The sequence below is a fragment of the Salvelinus alpinus genome, chromosome 4 (genome assembly GCF_045679555.1).
Source record: "Salvelinus alpinus chromosome 4, SLU_Salpinus.1, whole genome shotgun sequence".
Classification (NCBI taxonomy): domain Eukaryota; kingdom Metazoa; phylum Chordata; class Actinopteri; order Salmoniformes; family Salmonidae; genus Salvelinus; species Salvelinus alpinus.
In genome coordinates this window covers 24,268,431-24,291,610 of record NC_092089.1, presented here as the reverse complement: position 1 = coordinate 24,291,610, position 23,180 = coordinate 24,268,431, and the positions used below count along the sequence as shown (strand labels likewise).

Sequence of the window (23,180 nt, the reverse complement as noted above, 5' to 3'; positions counted from 1 at the left end):
TGGTTTCTGTCCACACCTGACAGTCCGAACTCAATCTGAATATTGTTTCTGTCCACACCTGACGGTCCCAACTCAATCTGAATATGGTTTCTGTCCACACCTGATGGTGCTAACTCAATTTGAATATGGTTTCTGTCCACACCTGACGGTCCCAACAGAATCTGAATATGGTTTCTGTCCACACCTCACGGTCCCAACTCAATCTGAATATGGTTTCTGTCCACACCTGACGGTCCCAACTCAATCTGAATATGGTTTCTGTCCACACCTGACGGTCCCAACTCAATCTGAATATGGTTTCTGTTCACACCTGACAGTTTTAACTCAATCTGATTATGGTTTATTTCCTCACCTGATGGTAGAAGTAGTTCAGTGTAGGTTTATCTTCTGAAAAATGGTTCAAGAATCCTTTTGGCAAGTAGCGTATCCGTAGCTCATACCTGTGGAGAAAGAAATGCCATATGGTTAGCTCGATGCTAACGAGGACGAAGGACAACTCAGAAACAAGGTTCCAAAGGAACACATTGATACAGAAGAGTTAGGACAGACCAAATGCTGTTTTGATATCTAACAACCTCTGTGTGTTATTATACAGCGCTGTGAATGTGTAAGCTGTAAGGTACAAGTCAGGACGTTGTAATTATTCTGTACTTTCCCAGAGGATCCTTTCATATGGAACTGATCAAAGAGATCAGTGAGTGCACTCCCGGGTGGCGCAGTGGTCTAGGGCACTGCATCGCAGCGCTAGCTGTGCCACCAGAGACTCTGGGTTCGCGCCCAGGCTCTGTCGCAGCCGGCCGCGACCGGGAGGTCCGTGGGGCGACGCACAATTGGCCTAGCGTCGTCCGGGTTAGGGAGGGTTTGGCCGGTAGGGTTATCCTTGTCTCACAAGCGACTCCTGTGGCAGGCCGGGCGCAGTGCGCGCTAACCAAGGTAGCCAGGTGCACGGTGTTTCCTCCGACACATTGGTGCGCTGTGTTAAGAAGCAGTGTGGCTTGGTTGGGTTGTGCTTCGGAGGACGCATGGCTTTCGACCTTCGTCTCTCCCGAGCCCGTATGGGAGTTGTAGCGATGAGACAAGATAGTAATTACTAACAATTGGATACCACGAAATTGGGGAGAAAAGGGGGTTTAAAAAAAAAAATAATAATAAAAAGAGATCAGTGAGACTGAGTCTGCGTCCCAAATGGCACCCTATTACCTACATAGTGAACTGTTTGACCAGAACCTTATGGGCCCTGGTCAAAAGTAGTGCCCTATATAGGCATAGGCATCATCGAGACATCATCATCATCTTTGGCAGGGAGAGACCTCAATGATCATTCCTGGAATAACTATAACATCCAGCCACAGCCTTCTGACCAACCTACAAGGTGAAATAAACTACTGAACAGCTTGAAATACTCTGTTCTAAGCCTGTTCCTTCTAATTACAAAGTCTTTGACTAGAGAAAACCTGTCCCGGCTCTGTCATATCAGATCAGATGGTCTTTGAATGTAGTTCTGTTGTTTTCTACTCAGCTGTGATCTACACCAGAGAGAGATAATATCACCCTACACCCTACACACACCTGGTATCACCCTACACAACACTGAAATCAAGTGTCTGCTGTACGCAGATGACCTGGTGCTGCTGTCTCCCACTAAAGAGGGGTTACAGCAACACCTAGATCATCTTCACAGGTTCTGTCAGACTTGGGCTCTGACCGTTAACCTAAAAAAAACAAATATAATGATATTCCAAAAAAGGTCCGGAAATAAGGATGACAAATATAAATTCTATTTGGACACAGTTCTATTAGAACACACCAAAAACTACACATATCTAGGACTAAATATCAGCAACACAGGTAGCTTCCACATGGCTGTGAATGAGCTGAGAGACAAAGCAAGAAGAGCATTCTATGCCATTAAAAGGAACATCAAAATTGAAATTCCAATTAGAATCTGGCTCAAAATTTTTCAATCAGTTATAGAACCAATTGCTCTATATGGCAGTGAAGTATGGGGTCCACTCTCTAATAATGAATTTACTAAATGGGACAAACATCCAATTGAAGTATTGCATGCAGAGTTTTGCAAGACTGTATTGCAAGTACAAAGAAAAACTCCAAATAACGCATGTAGGGCAGAATTGGGCCAATATCCCCTCCTCATTCGAATAGAAAAAAGAGCCATCAAATTTTACAACCATCTAAAAACAAGTGACCCTAAAACATTCCATCACACAGCTCTACAATGTCAAGAGATGAAACCAGAGAAGAGTCCCCTCAGCCAGCTGGTTCTGAGGCTCAGTTCACCAACCCAAACCAACCCCATAGAGCCTCGGGACAGCCCTCAGAAAATCTGGCCCAACCAAATCATCACAAAACAAAAAGAAAAATATATAACCTATTGGAAAGACACCACAAAAAATCAAAGTAAACTTCAATGCTATTTGGCTCTAAACAGACAGTACATGGTGGCAGACTATCTGACCACTGTGACTGATAGAAAACTGAGGAAAACATTGACTAGGTACAGACTCAGTGAGCACAGTCTGGCTATAGAGACCGGTCGTCACAGACAAACCTGGCTGCCCAGAGAGGACAGGCTGTGCTCACTCTGCTCCAGGGGAGAGGTAGAGACAGAAGTGCATTTCCTACTACACTGTGACAAATACTCAGACCTAAGAGCATATTTCTTTCCCAAAATTATAATTCAATACAAAGAATTTGAAACTATAAAAGATGAAGAAAAATTCAAATATTTATTGGGTGAAAAGCCAAAATGTGCAGTTTTGGCAGCCAAATATGTGTCCTCCTGCCACAGCCTGAGGGACAGCCAGTGAAAAATGCTAAGTAATGTTGATAATATTTCCCATTTAGCTTAGTTTTGTTTTGTCTTTCGTACCAGGTCATGTGTCTTCTCAGTCATGTTGACACTGGTCTACTACTGTTGCTTTAATGTATTGTTGTTCTGATTAATATTGTTGTTGTAGTTGTTGTTAATGGTAATCCCATGTCCACTACTACTATTATTATTGCTGTTAGTCCCACCATTTATTTATATATAAATATATATATATTTTGTGTATATATATATACATATATATTTTATTTAAATTTTTCGATATGTATACTTTGACAATGTAAGTAATAATAACTTGCCATGTCAATAAAGTCAATTGAATTGAATTGAATTGAATTAATAGAACAGCAGCCAGTGGAAGGTACATGACGCAGTACATTGTGATTCTATGTGTAAAAGGCAAGTCATTCATTTGATGTCTGTATGAATGGCTTGAGGACAGTGTCATGGGTATTGAATGAGTATTTTAGTGTGTCTGCTGGTCTGTCAACACTTCCATTGAACCAGTGTTCTAGAATGTGTCTTCCATGAACAAGCTATTGATACGACTGTGAGATCCAATGTTCAAGATACATTTCCCTTCGACAATAAGGTACATTTTCTCCTAATGTATCAATCGCTTGCTTTTATTGTGTAACCTACGCACCATTCACCAGCTCAACAACGGAGACACAGAAAGACAAGCAGTAACACGCTCCATGGCATGAAAGCATTGAGACGAGGTCAACACCCCCCCCCCCCACCCCCCCACACAGATATCCATCCATTATCCAGTCTTCCTTTCAACCTTGTACAGCCTCGTTTGGAATGCAAGGCTAATGAGACACATAGCATGTGGTCTGACACTGGATGCGTCTCAAATGGTCACCCTATTTCCTATATAGCCCCCATGGGCCCTGGTCAAAAGTAGTGCACTTTAAAGGGAACATGGAACCATTTGGGATGCAGGCATTGAAATGCTCTAAACAACAGAAATTTAACAAATGGACACTGCAATAGGTCTACTTCCTGTGTTAAACAACTACAGCATCTGAATGGTGTTTTATTGTTGCTATTACTGACGATACAGGGCTTATTCTATCGCCAGAAGGAATTAAGGCTGAATAAAGAGACTATTTCATAATGAATGAGCAGCACAGTCACGGAGTATCCCCTGAGCTAACTTCACCAGAGAACCACTAACAATAGCACACAGTCAATTCATTTCCTCTGTATTATTTAGCTCCATTACTTCTGCACTGATGCCTGACTGAGATGAGGTGGGGACAGACAGAATGAGCTCTGCTGTGGTGGTTGTGGTCTACAGTATAAAGCATGCATTATCTCACTGTGTTCAATGGTAGGTCCTACCGTCCTATGCAAATACAATGCTGCTTAGGAACCAAACAGGTTGTTCTGCGAGGTAGAAGGTGTTGTATCATTGAGTATTCGTAGAACATTCACATAACAGTTATGTTCCATCGTGATTTGTGAGCATCACAGTTGGGATTCATATATAATTCTGAGAAGGACAGGTGGCCAGGGTTTAAACTGAGTCATGAAACGCCTGCTGTCATGTTTTTATTCTTTGGGAACATCTAACTAGGCCTGCTACATTATTCAAATGTATTCTTCCAGCTGGACACATTTCAGAATTGAAGAGACGCATGCGCCCACGCACGCACGCACGCACGCACGCGTTCTAAAGTTCTAAAACACGTCCTCCCAAACATGTCAACACACTGCCCTGTCTGGCCATGAAGGAAGCAGAGGTGAGGGGGAGTACAGTCTGAAATATCACCCAAATAAAAGCTGTCTAGACATTGCTCTGCTATCTCTGATATGGCATTTCTCTCTCCATATCTCCACTCAGTCAGGAGTAGAAGGGAATCTATCAGCATTAGGCTCCAACATCAAAAACTGAGATCACATCAACAGATAGTTCAGTCTTCTCTAATTACTATCCTCCTCAACACTTTCTCAGTTGACTTTGTCAGCGAATCTCTCATTGTAGTCTAATTTCCCTTCCAATAACAGTGATGAGACAGGAGGAAACATGTATCTTAGCCTATAAAGGCCTAATTACATTGGAACGCCATATGGAGGGTTTTCAGCCTGCTTCTGCGGAAGCATGATTTATGCAGGCAGATTGGAAGGAAATTCAAGGCCACTCGGACTAACTAACAGGATGGCAACAATTGATTTTCGGTTCTGTTGCAACTCTGCCCAATTCCCCATCCGTGGGTTTACATTTGAAAAAACAAGGCACATGAATCCTGATTTCATCCCCTTACTACATTGATCAAATAACCAAGCGCCTTGCAACGACATTGACTGCACACATCTCCCTAGTAACAAGGTCACTTCGTTCCATGACATATTTTAGCCCCTTGGCTTTGCCACTGGTCTGAATCCATTAAAACAACCAAATTCGTTCCCATATTTTCTCTTCCAGAAAACAGGCCTAGGAAATCTGCCATTTTAGCTAGTGAGCACTAGTTAGACAGTTTAAGCACGGTCAAGCGTTTCAAGTGGCAAGGCTGTAGCCCGGATGTCTTACTCATATAATGTAGTTATGAATTAAGTTATGCAAAGCTGATAAGGTGCTGTACATGCGCTTATAATGCATTATGACGATGGTATTCATAGGAAGTGTTTGAATATTTATATTAAAGCAGAATTACATGGAGCCAATATGCATAAAGGCGGCAGCGTCAAGGCTTTTAAGGTGACATACAGAGCAGTGTAAATATGGCTTTATACAGTATTTCAACGTGTCTATGTAGCCTGCTCCCAGATCAGTTTGTGCTGTCTTGCCAACGCAACAATGACAATAGGAGTTGGTCAAACAGCACACACGGACAAAACTGGGACCAGGGATCAGCAGTGTAAATATAGCTTCATACAGTATGTCTCTGTCCTAGTTCTTACCTCCACTCGTCCTGAGGGTGGAGCAGCTCGTACCTCTCCCTGACGCGGGACACCCCCATGTCGGGGTGCAGCCAGTGGATGTTTCCTGAGCGCAGGTGGCTGAGACGCAGGCCCAGACAGGAAACACACTTCACCTTGTGGATGTCTGCTATCTTCTGGATGATACCCTGTCAGGGGACACACGTGTAGACACACACTTAGGCTATAGAGTCACTCTGAGATGAATTTCAGTCAATGTCAATGGACAGACGTGTAGACAGTATACACACAGAGGTTAGAGGAGGAATCACTCAGAGATGAGATTCAATCAACAACACATCAGTCATAATCCTAAAAAGATCAGTATGGCTGTGTTCCAAATGGCACCCCAGTATGGCACCCTATTCCCTTTGCGGACGAAGAGTTTGCTTGACAGTAATTGACAGTAATGAATTGTCCTACAGTGTGTAGTTTGTGATTCAGAGGGCAGGAGATATAGATAAATGAATAGCAGTCATAGTGACATATTGGTAGTGTGACAGACAGCAGTGGGGGGGGCCTTCCTTGGCCCATCCATCCCTGTAGTCCAGGGGTGACATGAGGACTCCAGGGGAACCATCTATTCACCCATCCATCCCTGTAGTCCAGGGGTGACATGAGGACTCCAGGGGAACCATCTATTCACCCATCCATCCCTGTAGTCCAGGGGTGACATGAGGACTCCAGGGGAACCATCTATTCACCCATCCATCCCTGTAGTCCAGGGGTGACATGATGACTCCAGGAGAACCATATATTCACCCATCCATCCCTGTAGTCCAGGGGTGACATGAGGACTCCAGGGGAACCATCTATTCACCCATCCATCCCTGTAGTCCAGGGGTGACATGAGGACTCCAGGGGAACCATCTATTCACCCATCCATCCCTGTAGTCCAGGGGTGACATGAGGACTCCAGGGGAACCATCTATTCACCCATCCATCCCTGTAGTCCAGGGGTGACATGATGACTCCAGGAGAACCATATATTCACCCATCCATCCCTGTAGTCCAGGGGTGACATGAGGACTCCAGGAGAACCATCTATTCACCCATCCATCCCTGTAGTCCAGGGGTGACATGATGACTCCAGGAGAACCATATATTCACCCATCCATCCCTGTAGTCCAGGGGTGACATGAGGACTCCAGGAGAACCATCTATTCACCCATCCATCCCTGTAGTCCAGGGGTGACATGAGGACTCCAGGAGAACCATCTATTCACCCATCCATCCCTGTAGTCCAGGGGTGACATGAGGACTCCAGGAGAACCATCTATTCACCCATCCATCCCTGTAGTCCAGGGGTGACATGAGGACTCCAGGGGAACCATCTATTCACCCATCCATCCCTGTAGTCCAGGGGTGACATGAGGACTCCAGGAGAACCATCTATTCACCCATCCATCCCTGTAGTCCAGGGGTGACATGAGGACTCCAGGGGAACCATCTATCTATGACAGTAGATAGAATAGAAAGAACAGCTTGGCAGAGTTACACTGAATGATAGATCATCCTCTCTCTCTCTTCCAGGAAGAGATTGTCATTGCGTGCAGAAGCAAGGGAAGGGGCGCGGGGCAGGTTAAATAATCCATCATTGAAATGCACTGTGGGGTTTATGACACAATCTGAGAAGTGACACCCCCGCTTGGTTAAAATGATTAACGAGAAGACCTCCCCATCTCTTTCAGGGATGACATGTTCCATCACATCCCTCAACATCGTCTGACATCACAACTTCAGGTATTGAAGTTAGAGGCCATTGAACCATAAATTAGAAGCAGTCTACTTTGAAATGAAGCGCTTTGCCATTACAGAGCCAGACACCTAACAGAAGAGATGTGGTGGCAAAGCCTTTTGGAATCTTTTCCAAGAAACGCCCGTTTAATCACCTATTTGACTAGCTATTCTTTTCACCTCCTAAACTCTTTTAGTCTTGTTTCATCTGAATAGAAGTCATTATTAAACCTAACCGGGATGGAAGACACTAAATGTAGAAATGTCAACAGGGAACCTCATAAATACACGGGTTGTGTCCAGTAGGGAGAAAACGTTTTGAAACACTTTAAAATTGTGAGGTAGTCCGAGGTACTAAGTAAATTTGTCTAACAAGAAAAACTTGTTTTCGTTTTCCGTTATAAAACATTGTAGCTACAGTGTGCCCTATTGAACGGCAGCTAACCTAGCGGTTTAGAGCATTGGGCCAGTAACCAAAAGGTTGCTGGTTCGAATCCCTGAGCTGACTGGTTGAAACATCTGTCGATGTACCGTTGAGCAAGGCACTTAACCCTAATTGCACCTGGAAGTCGCTCTGGATAAGAGAGTCTGCTAAATGACTAAAATGTAAATGTTAAATGAACATCGCCCAGGTGATAGGGGGAGTTCTACAGTGAGACGCTCAAGTCCCAAATGAATGTCTATACAGTGAGGGAAAAAAGTTGGCATCAACTCAACTAGCCGTGGCATCAACTCAACTAGCCGTGTTTGGAGGAGGAGGAATGCTGCCTATGACCCCAAGAACACCATCCCCACCGTCAAACATGGAGGTGGAAACATTATGCTTTGGGGGTGTTTTTCTGCTAAGCGGACAGGACAACTTCACCGCATCAAAGGGACGATGGACGGGACCATGTACCGTCAAATCTTGGGTGAGAACCTCCTTCCCTCAGCCAGGGCATCGAAAATGGGTCGTGGATGGGTATTCCAGCATGATAATGACCCAACACACACGGACAAGGCAACAAAGGAGTGGCTCAAGAAGAAGCACATTAAGGTCCTGGAGTGGCCTAGCCAGTCTCCAGACCTTAATCCCATAGATAATCTGTGGAGGGAGCTGAAGGTTCGAGTTGCCAAACGTCAGCCTCGAAACCTTAATGACTTGGAGAAGATCTGCAAACAGGAGTGGGACAAAATCCCTCCTGAGAAGTGTGCAAACCTGGTGGCCAACTACAAGAAACGTCTGAGCTCTGTGAATGCCAACAAGGGTTTTGCCACCAAGTACTAAGTCATGTTTTGCAGAGGGGTCCAATACTTATTTCCCTCATTAAAATGCAAATCAATTAATAACATTTTTGACATGCGTTTTTCTGGATTCTTTTGTTGTTATTCTGTCTCTCACTGTTCAAATAAACCTACCATTAAAACTATAGACTGATCATTTCTTTGTCAGTGGGCAAACGTACAAAATCAGCAGGGGATCAAATACTTTTTTCACTCACTGTATATGACACATTTCCATACAGTGTTTTACCCAAAAGGCCCAAAATGTTCTGTTTCCATCTGAAGGCGTTAGCATGCCTCAGTTCAGCTGGTGGCTAGCCTGAAGTCGTCTAGGCGAACTGAATGAGTGTGCTCGCATACTCCCTTAAAAAACCTTTGCTTGAAAAACTAGAAAAAAGCCACAATAGTACTGTTTGTCCATTTAGAGAAGCCGTAGCCAGAATACACTTCATGGCATCATAATATATGCACTAACTCTTCCTAATTGTTTTGGCTGGGAACCATTTGGAAGCCTTAAGCAGGCCGGCACCCGTGTCCCACTGGGCCATGGCTCCGGCGGACTTGCTCTCACCTGGGGCCAAAGCCAGGCCACTGGTACTTTTCAGCTGGAATTTACATAACAATGGCAAACTGTGGACTTTAACACCTTCTCACAAAGCACCTTCTCACAAGTCCTCAACGTCAGCCCTAGCTATGGAAAAACAATTTCCCTAGTATATCATTAGGGTGTATAGACTAGTGTAACACTGATGTTAGAGTTGAAAAGCAGCAATAGTGCACTACTTTTGACCAGCGACTATAGGGCTGTATAGGGAACAGGGAGCCATTTGGGACAGTCAGAGTGTTGATAGGGAACTGACTGTCTGTCTAGTAGGTAGAGTTGATAGGTAACTGTCTGTCTAGTAGGTAGAGTAGATAGGTAACTGTCTGTCTAGTAGGTAGAGTAGATAGGTAACTGTCTGTCTAGTTGGTAGAGTTGATAGGTAACTGTCTGTCTGTCTAGTTGGTAGAGTAGATAGGTAACTGTCTGTCTAGTTGGTAGAGTTGATAGGTAACTGTCTGTCTAGTTGGTAGAGTTGATAGGTAACTGTCTGTCTAGTTGGTAGAGTTGATAGATAACTGTCTGTCTAGTTGCTAGAGTAGATAGGTAACTGTCTGTCTAGTTGGTAGAGTTGATAGGTAACTGTCTGTCTAGTAGGTAGAGTTGATAGGTAACTGTCTGTCTAGTAGGTAGAGTTGATAGGTAACTGTCTGTCTAGTAGGTAGAGTTGATAGGTAACTGTCTGTCTAGTAGGTAGAGTAGATAGGTAACTGTCTGTCTAGTAGGTAGAGAAGATAGGTAACTGTCTGTCTAGTTGGTAGAGTTGACAGGTAACTGTCTGGCTAGTTGGTAGAGTTGATAGGTAACTGTCTGTCTAGTAGGTAGAGTTGATAGGTAACTGTCTGTCTGTCTGTCTAGTAGGTAGAGTTGATAGGTAACTGTCTGTCTAGTAGGTAGAGTTGATAGGTAACTGTCTGTCTAGTAGGTAGAGTTGATAGGTAACTGTCTGTCTGTCTAGTAGGTATAGTTGATAGGTGACTGTCTGTCTAGTAGGTAGAGTTGATAGGTAACTGTCTGTCTAGTTGGTAGAGTTGATAGGTAACTGTCTGTCTAGTTGGTAGAGTAGATAGGTAACTGTCTGTCTAGTTGGTAGAGTTGATAGGTAACTGTCTGTCTAGTTGGTAGAGTAGATAGGTAACTGTCTGTCTAGTTGGTAGAGTAGATAGGTAACTGTCTGTCTAGTTGGTAGAGTAGATAGGTAACTGTCTGTCTAGTTGGTAGAGTAGATAGGTAACTGTCTGTCTAGTTGGTAGAGTTGATAGGTAACTGTCTGTCTAGTTGGTAGAGTAGATAGGTAACTGTCTGTCTAGTTGGTAGAGTTGATAGGTAACTGTCTGTCTAGTTGGTAGAGTTGATAGGTAACTGTCTGTCTAGTTGGTAGAGTAGATAGGTAACTGTCTGTCTAGTTGGTAGAGTTGATAGGTAACTGTCTGTCTAGTTGGTAGAGTAGATAGGTAACTGTCTGTCTAGTTGGTAGAGTTGATAGGTAACTGTCTGTCTAGTTGGTAGAGTTGATAGGTAACTGTCTGTCTAGTAGGTAGAGTTGATAGGTAACTGACTGTCTGTCTAGTAGGTAGAGTTGATAGGTAACTGTCTGTCTAGTTGGTAGAGTAGATATGTAACTGTCTGTCTAGTTGGTAGAGTTGATAGGTAACTGTCTGTCTAGTTGGTAGAGTAGATAGGTAACTGTCTGTCTAGTTGGTAGAGTTGATAGGTAACTGTCTGTCTAGTTGGTAGAGTTGATAGGTAACTGTCTGTCTAGTAGGTAGAGTTGATAGGTAACTGTCTGTCTAGTAGGTAGAGTTGATAGGTAACTGTCTGTCTAGTAGGTAGAGTTGATAGGTAACTGTCTGTCTAGTTGGTAGAGTTGATAGGTAACTGTCTGTCTAGTAGGTAGAGTTGATAGGTAACTGTCTGTCTAGTTGGTAGAGTAGATAGGTAACTGTCTGTCTAGTTGGTAGAGTTGATAGGTAACTGTCTGTCTAGTAGGTAGAGAAGATAGGTAACTGTCTGTCTAGTTGGTAGAGTTGATAGGTAACTGTCTGTCTGTCTGTCTAGTAGGTAGAGTTGATAGGTAACTGTCTGTCTAGTAGGTAGAGTTGATAGGTAACTGTCTGTCTAGTAGGTAGAGTTGATAGGTAACTGTCTGTCTGTCTAGTAGGTATAGTTGATAGGTGACTGTCTGTCTAGTAGGTAGAGTTGATAGGTAACTGTCTGTCTAGTAGGTAGAGTAGATAGGTAACTGTCTGTCTAGTTGGTAGAGTTGATAGGTAACTGTCTGTCTAGTTGGTAGAGTTGATAGGTAACTGTCTGTCTAGTAGGTAGAGTTGATAGGTAACTGTCTGTCTAGTAGGTAGAGTTGATAGGTAACTGTCTGTCTAGTAGGTAGAGTTGATAGGTAACTGTCTGTCTAGTTGGTAGAGTTGATAGGTAACTGTCTGTCTAGTAGGTAGAGTTGATAGGTAACTGTCTGTCTAGTTGGTAGAGTAGATAGGTAACTGTCTGTCTAGTAGGTAGAGTTGATAGGTAACTGTCTGTCTGTCTAGTAGGTAGAGTTGATAGGTAACTGTCTGTCTAGTAGGTAGAGTTGATAGGTAACTGTCTGTCTAGTTGGTAGAGTTGACAGCTAACTGTCTGTCTAGTTGGTAGAGTTGATAGGTAACTGTCTGTCTAGTTGGTAGAGTTGATAGGTAACTGTCTGTCTAGTAGGTAGAGTTGATAGGTAACTGTCTGTCTGTCTGTCTAGTAGGTAGAGTTGATAGGTAACTGTCTGTCTAGTAGGTAGAGTTGATAGGTAACTGTCTGTCTAGTAGGTAGAGTTGATAGGTAACTGTCTGTCTAGTAGGTAGAGTTGATAGGTAACTGTCTGTCTAGTAGGTAGAGTTGATAGGTAACTGTCTGTCTAGTAGGTAGAGTTGATAGGTAACTGTCTGTCTAGTAGGTAGAGTTGATAGGTAACTGTCTGTCTAGTAGGTAGAGTAGATAGGTAACTGTCTGTCTAGTAGGTAGAGTTGATAGGTAACTGTCTGTCTGTCTAGTTGGTAGAGTTGATAGGTAACTGTCTGTCTAGTAGGTAGAGTAGATAGGTAACTGTCTGTCTAGTAGGTAGAGTTGATAGGTAACTGTCTGTCTGTCTAGTTGGTAGAGTAGATAGGTAACTGTCTGTCTAGTAGGTAGAGTTGATAGGTAACTGTCTGTCTGTCTAGTTGGTAGAGTTGATAGGTAACTGTCTGTCTAGTAGGTAGAGTAGATAGGTAACTGTCTGTCTAGTAGGTATAGTTGATAGGTAACTGTCTGTCTGTCTGTCTAGTAGGTAGAGTTGATAGGTAACTGTCTGTCTAGTAGGTAGAGTAGATAGGTAACTGACTGTATGTCTAGTAGGTAGAGTTGATAGGTAACTGTCTGTCTAGTTGGTAGAGTTGACAGGTAACTGTCTGTCTAGTAGGTAGAGTAGATAGGTAACTGTCTGTCTAGTTGGTAGAGTTGATGGGTAACTGTCTGTCTGTCTAGTAGGTAGAGTTGATGGGTAACTGTCTGTCTGTCTAGTAGGTAGAGTTGATAGGTAACTGTCTGTCTAGTAGGTAGAGTTGATAGGTAACTGTCTGTCTAGTTGGTAGAGTTGATAGGTAACTGTCTGTCTAGTAGGTAGAGTTGATAGGTAACTGTCTGTCTGTCTATTTGGTAGAGTTGATAGGTAACTGTCTGTCTGTCTAGTTGGTAGAGTTGATAGGTAACTGTCTGTCTAGTAGGTAGAGTTGATAGGTAACTGTCTGTCTAGTAGGTAGAGTTGACAGGTAACTGTCTGTCTAGTTGGTAGAGTTGACAGGTAACTGTCTGTCTAGTAGGTAGAGTAGATAGGTAACTGTCTGTCTAGTAGGTAGAGTAGATAGGTAACTGTCTGTCTAGTAGGTAGAGTAGATAGGTAACTGTCTGTCTAGTAGGTAGAGTTGATAGGTAACTGTCTGTCTGTCTAGTTGGTAGAGTAGATAGGTAACTGTCTGTCTAGTTGGTAGAGTTGATAGGTAACTGTCTGTCTAGTTGGTAGAGTTGATAGGTAACTGTCTGTCTAGTAGGTAGAGTTGATAGGTAACTGTCTGTCTGTCTAGTTGGTAGAGTTGATAGGTAACTGTCTGTCTAGTAGGTAGAGTAGATAGGTAACTGTCTGTCTAGTAGGTAGAGTTGATAGGTAACTGTCTGTCTGTCTAGTTGGTAGAGTAGATAGGTAACTGTCTGTCTAGTAGGTAGAGTTGATAGGTAACTGTCTGTCTGTCTAGTTGGTAGAGTTGATAGGTAACTGTCTGTCTAGTAGGTAGAGTAGATAGGTAACTGTCTGTCTAGTAGGTATAGTTGATAGGTAACTGTCTGTCTGTCTAGTTGGTAGAGTAGATAGGTAACTGTCTGTCTAGTAGGTAGAGTTGATAGGTAACTGTCTGTCTGTCTAGTTGGTAGAGTTGATAGGTAACTGTCTGTCTAGTAGGTAGAGTAGATAGGTAACTGTCTGTCTAGTAGGTATAGTTGATAGGTAACTGTCTGTCTGTCTAGTTGGTAGAGTAGATAGGTAACTGTCTGTCTAGTTGGTAGAGTTGATAGGTAACTGTCTGTCTAGTTGGTAGAGTTGATAGGTAACTGTCTGTCTAGTTGGTAGAGTTGATAGGTAACTGTCTGTCTAGTTGGTAGAGTTGATAGGTAACTGTCTGTCTAGTAGGTAGAGTTGATAGGTAACTGTCTGTCTAGTTGGTAGAGTTGATAGGTAACTGTCTGTCTAGTTGGTAGAGTTGATAGGTAACTGTCTGTCTAGTTGGTAGAGTTGATAGGTAACTGTCTGTCTAGTTGGTAGAGTTGATAGGTAACTGTCTGTCTAGTAGGTAGAGTTGATAGGTAACTGTCTGTCTAGTAGGTAGAGTTGATAGGTAACTGTCTGTCTGTCTAGTTGGTAGAGTTGATAGGTAACTGTCTGTCTAGTTGGTAGAGTTGATAGGTAACTGTCTGTCTAGTAGGTAGAGTTGATAGGTAACTGTCTGTCTAGTAGGTAGAGTTGATAGGTAACTGTCTGTCTGTCTATTTGGTAGAGTTGATAGGTAACTGTCTGTCTGTCTAGTTGGTAGAGTTGATAGGTAACTGTCTGTCTAGTAGGTAGAGTTGATAGGTAACTGTCTGTCTAGTAGGTAGAGTTGATAGGTAACTGTCTGTCTAGTTGGTAGAGTTGATAGGTAACTGTCTGTCTAGTAGGTAGAGTTGATAGGTAACTGTCTGTCTAGTTGGTAGAGTTGATAGGTAACTGTCTGTCTAGTAGGTAGAGTTGATAGGTAACTGTCTGTCTAGTTGGTAGAGTAGATAGGTAACTGTCTGTCTAGTTGGTAGAGTTGATAGGTAACTGTCTGTCTAGTAGGTAGAGTTGATAGGTAACTGTCTGTCTAGTTGGTAGAGTTGACAGCTAACTGTCTGTCTAGTAGGTAGAGTTGATAGGTAACTGTCTGTCTAGTAGGTAGAGTTGATAGGTAACTGTCTGTCTAGTAGGTAGAGTTGATAGGTAACTGTCTGTCTAGTAGGTAGAGTTGATAGGTAACTGTCTGTCTAGTAGGTAGAGTTGATAGGTAACTGTCTGTCTAGTAGGTAGAGTTGATAGGTAACTGTCTGTCTGTCTAGTAGGTAGAGTTGATAGGTAACTGTCTGTCTAGTAGGTAGAGTAGATAGGTAACTGACTGTCTGTCTAGTAGGTATAGTTGATAGGGAACTGTCTGTCTAGTTGGTAGAGTTGATAGGTAACTGTCTGTCTAGTTGGTAGAGTTGATAGGTAACTGTCTGTCTAGTAGGTAGAGTTGATAGGTAACTGTCTGTCTAGTTGGTAGAGTAGATAGGTAACTGTCTGTCTAGTTGGTAGAGTTGATAGGTAACTGTCTGTCTAGTAGGTAGAGTTGATAGGTAACTGTCTGTCAAGTTGGTAGAGTTGACAGCTAACTGTCTGTCTAGTTGGTAGAGTTGATAGGTAACTGTCTGTCTAGTAGGTAGAGTTGATAGGTAACTGTCTGTCTGTCTGTCTAGTAGGTAGAGTTGATAGGTAACTGTCTGTCTAGTAGGTAGAGTAGATAGGTAACTGACTGTCTGTCTAGTAGGTAGAGTTGATAGGTAACTGTCTGTCTAGTTGGTAGAGTTGACAGGTAACTGTCTGTCTAGTAGGTAGAGTAGATAGGTAACTGTCTGTCTAGTTGGTAGAGTTGATGGGTAACTGTCTGTCTGTCTAGTAGGTAGAGTTGATAGGTAACTGTCTGTCTAGTAGGTAGAGTTGATAGGTAACTGTCTGTCTAGTTGGTAGAGTTGATAGGTAACTGTCTGTCTAGTAGGTAGAGTTGATAGGTAACTGTCTGTCTAGTAGGAAGAGTTGATAGGTAACTGTCTGTCTAGTAGGTAGAGTTGATAGGTAACTGTCTGTCTAGTAGGTAGAGTTGACAGGTAACTGTCTGTCTAGTTGGTAGAGTTGACAGGTAACTGTCTGTCTAGTAGGTAGAGTAGATAGGTAACTGTCTGTCTAGTAGGTAGAGTAGATAGGTAACTGTCTGTCTAGTAGGTAGAATAGATAGGTAACTGTCTGTCTAGTAGGTAGAGTTGATAGGTAACTGTCTGTCTGTCTAGTTGGTAGAGTAGATAGGTAACTGTCTGTCTAGTTGGTAGAGTTGATAGGTAACTGTCTGTCTAGTTGGTAGAGTTGATAGGTAACTGTCTGTCTAGTAGGTAGAGTTGATAGGTAACTGTCTGTCTGTCTAGTTGGTAGAGTTGATAGGTAACTGTCTGTCTAGTAGGTAGAGTAGATAGGTAACTGTCTGTCTAGTAGGTAGAGTTGATAGGTAACTGTCTGTCTGTCTAGTTGGTAGAGTAGATAGGTAACTGTCTGTCTAGTAGGTAGAGTTGATAGGTAACTGTCTGTCTGTCTAGTTGGTAGAGTTGATAGGTAACTGTCTGTCTAGTAGGTAGAGTAGATAGGTAACTGTCTGTCTAGTAGGTATAGTTGATAGGTAACTGTCTGTCTGTCTAGTTGGTAGAGTAGATAGGTAACTGTCTGTCTAGTTGGTAGAGTTGATAGGTAACTGTCTGTCTAGTTGGTAGAGTTGATAGGTAACTGTCTGTCTGTCTAGTTGGTAGAGTAGATAGGTAACTGTCTGTCTAGTAGGTAGAGTTGATAGGTAACTGTCTGTCTGTCTAGTTGGTAGAGTAGATAGGTAACTGTCTGTCTAGTTGGTAGAGTTGATAGGTAACTGTCTGTCTAGTTGGTAGAGTTGATAGGTAACTGTCTGTCTAGTTGGTAGAGTTGATAGGTAACTGTCTGTCTAGTTGGTAGAGTTGATAGGTAACTGTCTGTCTAGTAGGTAGAGTTGATAGGTAACTGTCTGTCTAGTAGGTAGAGTAGATAGGTAACTGTCTGTCTAGTAGGTAGAGTTGATAGGTAACTGTCTGTCTAGTTGGTAGAGTTGATAGGTAACTGTCTGTCTAGTTGGTAGAGTTGATAGGTAACTGTCTGTCTAGTTGGTAGAGTAGATAGGTAACTGTCTGTCTAGTAGGTAGAGTTGATAGGTAACTGTCTGTCTAGTAGGTAGAGTTGATAGGTAACTGTCTGTCTGTCTAGTTGGTAGAGTTGATAGGTAACTGTCTGTCTAGTAGGTAGAGTAGATGGGTAACTGTCTGTCTAGTTGGTAGAGTTGATAGGTAACTGTCTGTCTAGTAGGTAGAGTTGATAGGTAACTGTCTGTCTGTCTAGTAGGTAGAGTTGATAGGTAACTGTCTGTCTAGTTGGTAGAGTTGATAGGTAACTGTCTGTCTAGTTGGTAGAGTTGATAGGTAACTGTCTGTCTAGTAGGTAGAGTTGATAGGTAACTGTCTGTCTGTCTAGTAGGTAGAGTTGATAGGTAACTGTCTGTCTAGTAGGTAGAGTTGATAGGTAACTGTCTGTCTAGTAGGTAGAGTTGATCGGTAACTGTCTGTCTGTCTAGTAGATAGAGTTGATAGGTAACTGTCTGTCTAGTAGGTAGAGTAGATGGGTAACTGTCTGTCTAGTTGGTAGAGTTGATAGGTAACTGTCTGTCTAGTAGGTAGAGTTGATAGGTAACTGTCTGTCTGTCTAGTAGGTAGAGTTGATAGGTAACTGTCTGTCTAGTTGGTAGAGTTGATAGGTAACTGTCTGTCTAGTTGGTAGAGTTGATAGGTAACTGTCTGTCTAGTAGGTAGAGTTGATAGGTAACTGTCTGTCTGTCTAGTAGGTAGAGTTGATAGGTAACTGTCTGTCTAGTAGGTAGAGTTGATAGGTAACTGTCTGTCTAGTAGGTAGAGTTGATCGGTAACTGTCTGTCTGTCTAGTTGGTAGAGTTGATAGGTAACTGTCTGTCTGTCTAGTTGGTAGAGTTGATAGGTAACTGTCTGTCTGTCTAGTTGGTAGAGTTGATAGGTAACTGTCTGTCTAGTTGGTAGAGTTGACAGGTAACTGTCTGTCTAGTTGGTAGAGTAGATAGGTAACTGTCTGTCTAGTTGGTAGAGTTGATAGGTAACTGTCTGTCTAGTAGGTAGAGTTGATAGGTAACTGTCTGTCTAGTAGGTAGAGTATATAGGTAACTGTCTGTCTAGTAGGTAGAGTTGATAGGTAACTGTCTGTCTAGTAGGTAGAGTTGATAGGTAACTGTCTGTCTAGTAGGTAGAGTTGATAGGTAACTGTCTGTCTAGTAGGTAGAGTTGATAGGTAACTGTCTGTCTGTCTAGTAGGTAGAGTTGATAGGTAACTGTCTGTCTAGTAGGTAGAGTTGATAGGTAACTGTCTGTCTAGTAGGTAGAGTTGATAGGTAACTGTCTGTCTGTCTAGTAGGTAGAGTTGATAGGTAACTGTCTGTCTAGTTGGTAGAGTTGATAGGTAACTGTCTGTCTAGTAGGTAGAGTTGATAGGTAACTGTCTGTCTAGTAGGTAGAGTTGATAGGTAACTGTCTGTCTGTCTAGTAGGTAGAGTTGATAGGTAACTGTCTGTCTAGTTGGTAGAGTTGATAGGTAACTGTCTGTCTGTCTAGTAAGTAGAGTAGATAGATAACTGTCTGTCTAGTTGGTAGAGTTGATAGGTAACTGTCTGTCTAGTAGGTAGAGTTGATAGGTTACTGTCTGTCTAGTAGGTAGAGTTGATAGGTAACTGTCTGTCTAGTTGGTAGAGTTGATAGGTAACTGTCTGTCTAGTTGGTAGAGTTGATAGGTAACTGTCTGTCTATTAGGTAAAGTTGATAGGTAACTGTCTGTCTAGTTGGTAGAGTAGATAGGTAACTGTCTGTCTAGTAGGTAAAGTTGATAGGTAACTGTCTGTCTAGTTGGTAGAGTTGATAGGTAACTGTCTGTCTAGTTGGTAGAGTTGATAGGTAACTGTCTGTCTAGTAGGTAGAGTTGATAGTTAACTGTCTGTCTGTCTAGTAGGTAGAGTTGATAGGTAACTGTCTGTCTAGTTGGTAGAGTTGATAGGTAACTGTCTGTCTGTCTAGTAGGTAGAGTTGATAGGTAACTGTCTGTCTAGTTGGTAGAGTTGATAGGTAACTGTCTGTCTAGTAGGTAGAGTTGATAGGTAACTGTCTGTCTGTCTAGTAGGTAGAGTTGATAGGTAACTGTCTGTCTAGTTGGTAGAGTTGATAGGTAACTGTCTGTCTAGTAGGTAGAGTTGATAGGTAACTGTCTGTCTGTCTAGTAGGTAGAGTTGATAGGTAACTGTCTGTCTAGTTGGTAGAGTTGATAGGTAACTGTCTGTCTGTCTAGTTGGTAGAGTAGATAGGTAACTGTCTGTCTAGTTGGTAGAGTAGATAGGTAACTGTCTGTCTAGTAGGTAGAGTTGATAGGTAACTGTCTGTCTAGTTGGTAGAGTTGATAGGTAACTGTCTGTCTGTCTAGTTGGTAGAGTTGATAGGTAACTGTCTGTCTAGTTGGTAGAGTTGATAGGTAAATGTCTGTCTAGTTGGTAGAGTTGATAGGTAACTGTCTGTCTAGTTGGTAGAGTTGATAGGTAACTGTCTGTCTAGTAGGTAGAGTTGATAGGTAACTGTCTGTCTAGTTGGTAGAGTTGATAGGTAACTGTCTGTCTAGTTGGTAGAGTTGATAGGTAACTGTCTGTCTAGTAGGTAGAGTTGATAGGTAACTGTCTGTCTAGTTGGTAGAGTTGATAGGTAACTGTCTGTCTAGTAGGTAGAGTTGATAGGTAACTGTCTGTCTGTCTGTCTAGTAGGTAGAGTTGATAGGTAACTGTCTGTCTAGTAGCTAGAGTTGATAGGTAACTGTCTGTCTAGTAGGTAGAGTTGATAGGTAACTGTCTGTCTAGTAGGTAGAGTTGATAGGTAACTGTCTGTCTAGTAGGTAGAGTTGATAGGTAACTGTCTGTCTGTCTAGTAGGTATAGTTGATAGGGAACTGTCTGTCTAGTTGGTAGAGTTGACAGGTAACTGTCTGTCTAGTAGGTAGAGTAGATAGGTAACTGACTGTCTGTCTAGTAGGTAGAGTTGAAAGGTAACTGTCTGTCTAGTTGGTAGAGTTGACAGGTAACTGTCTGTCTAGTAGGTAGAGTAGATAGGTAACTGTCTGTCTAGTAGGTAGAGTTGATAGGTAACTGTCTGTCTAGTAGGTAGAGTTGATAGGTAACTGTCTGTCTAGTAGGAAGAGTTGATAGGTAACTGTCTGTCTAGTAGGTAGAGTTGATAGGTAACTGTCTGTCTAGTAGGTAGAGTTGATAGGTAACTGTCTGTCTAGTAGGTAGAGTTGACAGGTAACTGTCTGTCTAGTTGGTAGAGTTGACAGGTAACTGTCTGTCTAGTAGGTAGAGTAGATAGGTAACTGTCTGTCTAGTAGGTAGAGTAGATAGGTAACTGTCTGTCTAGTAGGTAGAGTTGATAGGTAACTGTCTGTCTGTCTAGTAGGTAGAGTTGACAGGTAACTGTCTGTCTAGTAGGTAGAGTTGACAGGTAACTGTCTGTCTAGTAGGTAGAGTTGATAGGTAACTGTCTGTCTAGTAGGTAGAGTTGATAGGTAACTGTCTGTCTAGTTGGTAGAGTTGATAGGTAACTGTCTGTCTAGTTGGTAGAGTTGATAGGTAACTGTCTGTCTAGTAGGTAAAGTTGATAGGTAACTGTCTGTCTAGTTGGTAGAGTTGATAGGTAACTGTCTGTCTAGTTGGTAGAGTTGATAGGTAACTGTCTGTCTAGTAGGTAGAGTTGATAGTTAACTGTCTGTGTCTAGTAGGTAGAGTTGATAGGTAACTGTCTGTCTAGTTGGTAGAGTTGATAGGTAACTGTCTGTCTAGTAGGTAGAGTTGATAGGTAACTGTCTGTCTAGTAGGTAGAGTTGATAGGTAACTGTCTGTCTAGTTGGTAGAGTTGATAGGTAACTGTCTGTCTAGTAGGTAGAGTTGATAGGTAACTGTCTGTCTGTCTAGTAGGTAGAGTTGATAGGTAACTGTCTGTCTAGTTGGTAGAGTTGATAGGTAACTGTCTGTCTGTCTAGTTGGTAGAGTAGATAGGTAACTGTCTGTCTAGTTGGTAGAGTAGATAGGTAACTGTCTGTCTAGTAGGTAGAGTTGATAGGTAACTGTCTGTCTAGTAGGTAGAGTTGATAGGTAACTGTCTGTCTAATAGGTAGAGTTGATAGGTAACTGTCTATCTGTCTAGTTGGTAGAGTTGATAGGTAACTGTCTGTCTAGTTGGTAGAGTTGATAGGTAACTGTCTGTCTAGTTGGTAGAGTTGATAGGTAACTGTCTGTCTAGTAGGTAGAGTTGATAGGTAACTGTCTGTCTAGTTGGTAGAGTTGATAGGTAACTGTCTGTCTAGTTGGTAGAGTTGATAGGTAACTGTCTGTCTAGTAGGTAAAGTTGATAGGTAACTGTCTGTCTAGTTGGTAGAGTTGATAGGTAACTGTCTGTCTAGTTGGTAGAGTTGATAGGTAACTGTCTGTCTAGTAGGTAGAGTTGATAGTTAACTGTCTGTGTCTAGTAGGTAGAGTTGATAGGTAACTGTCTGTCTAGTTGGTAGAGTTGATAGGTAACTGTCTGTCTAGTAGGTAGAGTTGATAGGTAACTGTCTGTCTAGTAGGTAGAGTTGATAGGTAACTGTCTGTCTAGTTGGTAGAGTTGATAGGTAACTGTCTGTCTAGTAGGTAGAGTTGATAGGTAACTGTCTGTCTGTCTAGTAGGTAGAGTTGATAGGTAACTGTCTGTCTAGTTGGTAGAGTTGATAGGTAACTGTCTGTCTGTCTAGTTGGTAGAGTAGATAGGTAACTGTCTGTCTAGTTGGTAGAGTAGATAGGTAACTGTCTGTCTAGTAGGTAGAGTTGATAGGTAACTGTCTGTCTAGTAGGTAGAGTTGATAGGTAACTGTCTGTCTAATAGGTAGAGTTGATAGGTAACTGTCTATCTGTCTAGTTGGTAGAGTTGATAGGTAACTGTCTGTCTAGTTGGTAGAGTTGATAGGTAACTGTCTGTCTAGTTGGTAGAGTTGATAGGTAACTGTCTGTCTAGTAGGTAGAGTTGATAGGTAACTGTCTGTCTAGTTGGTAGAGTTGATAGGTAACTGTCTGTCTGTCTAGTTGGTAGAGTTGATAGGTAACTGTCTGTCTAGTTGGTAGAGTTGATAGGTAACTGTCTGTCTAGTTGGTAGAGTTGATAGGTAACTGTCTGTCTAGTTGGTAGAGTTGATAGGTAACTGTCTGTCTAGTTGGTAGAGTTGATAGGTAACTGTCTGTCTAGTAGGTAGAGTTGATAGGTAACTGTCTGTCTAGTTGGTAGAGTTGATAGGTAACTGTCTGTCTAGTAGGTAGAGTTGATAGGTAACTGTCTGTCTAGTTGGTAGAGTTGATAGGTAACTGTCTGTCTAGTTGGTAGAGTTGATAGGTAACTGTCTGTCTAGTTGGTAGAGTTGATAGGTAACTGTCTGTCTAGTAGGTAGAGTTGATAGTTAACTGTCTGTCTGTCTAGTAGGTAGAGTTGATAGGTAACTGTCTGTCTAGTTGGTAGAGTTGATAGGTAACTGTCTGTCTAGTAGGTAGAGTTGATAGGTAACTGTCTGTCTAGTAGGTAGAGTTGATAGGTAACTGTCTGTCTAGTTGGTAGAGTTGATAGGTAACTGTCTGTCTAGTAGGTAGAGTTGATAGGTAACTGTCTGTCTGTCTAGTAGGTAGAGTTGATAGGTAACTGTCTGTCTAGTTGGTAGAGTTGATAGGTAACTGTCTGTCTGTCTAGTTGGTAGAGTAGATAGGTAACTGTCTGTCTAGTTGGTAGAGTAGATAGGTAACTGTCTGTCTAGTAGGTAGAGTTGATAGGTAACTGTCTGTCTAGTAGGTAGAGTTGATAGGTAACTGTCTGTCTAATAGGTAGAGTTGATAGGTAACTGTCTATCTGTCTAGTTGGTAGAGTTGATAGGTAACTGTCTGTCTAGTTGGTAGAGTTGATAGGTAACTGTCTGTCTAGTTGGTAGAGTTGATAGGTAACTGTCTGTCTAGTAGGTAGAGTTGATAGGTAACTGTCTGTCTAGTTGGTAGAGTTGATAGGTAACTGTCTGTCTGTCTAGTTGGTAGAGTTGATAGGTAACTGTCTGTCTAGTTGGTAGAGTTGATAGGTAACTGTCTGTCTAGTTGGTAGAGTTGATAGGTAACTGTCTGTCTAGTTGGTAGAGTTGATAGGTAACTGTCTGTCTAGTTGGTAGAGTTGATAGGTAACTGTCGGTCTAGTTGGTAGAGTTGATAGGTAACTGTCTGTCTAGTAGGTAGAGTTGATAGGTAACTGTCTGTCTAGTTGGTAGAGTTGATAGGTAACTGTC

The 23,180-nt window shown here is 42.3% G+C and overlaps 1 protein-coding gene across 7 annotated transcripts in view; it reads right to left on the bottom strand.

Moving 5' to 3' along the window:
• The window catches only part of LOC139573090 (focal adhesion kinase 1-like), a 152,995-nt gene that overhangs the window by 81,873 nt on the left and 47,942 nt on the right, over positions 1-23,180 (bottom strand). For 6 of the 7 annotated variants that reach the window (XM_071396148.1, XM_071396144.1, XM_071396143.1 and 3 more), the window contains 2 exons: positions 5,759-5,925; positions 353-440 (listed from right to left, as the gene is read on the bottom strand). In XM_071396148.1, coding sequence (XP_071252249.1) covers positions 353-440; positions 5,759-5,925 — 255 coding nt within the window. Of the gene's footprint in view, positions 1-352; positions 441-5,754; positions 5,926-23,180 lie in introns of those variants that run through there. The other variant, XM_071396149.1, reaches the window with a different exon arrangement.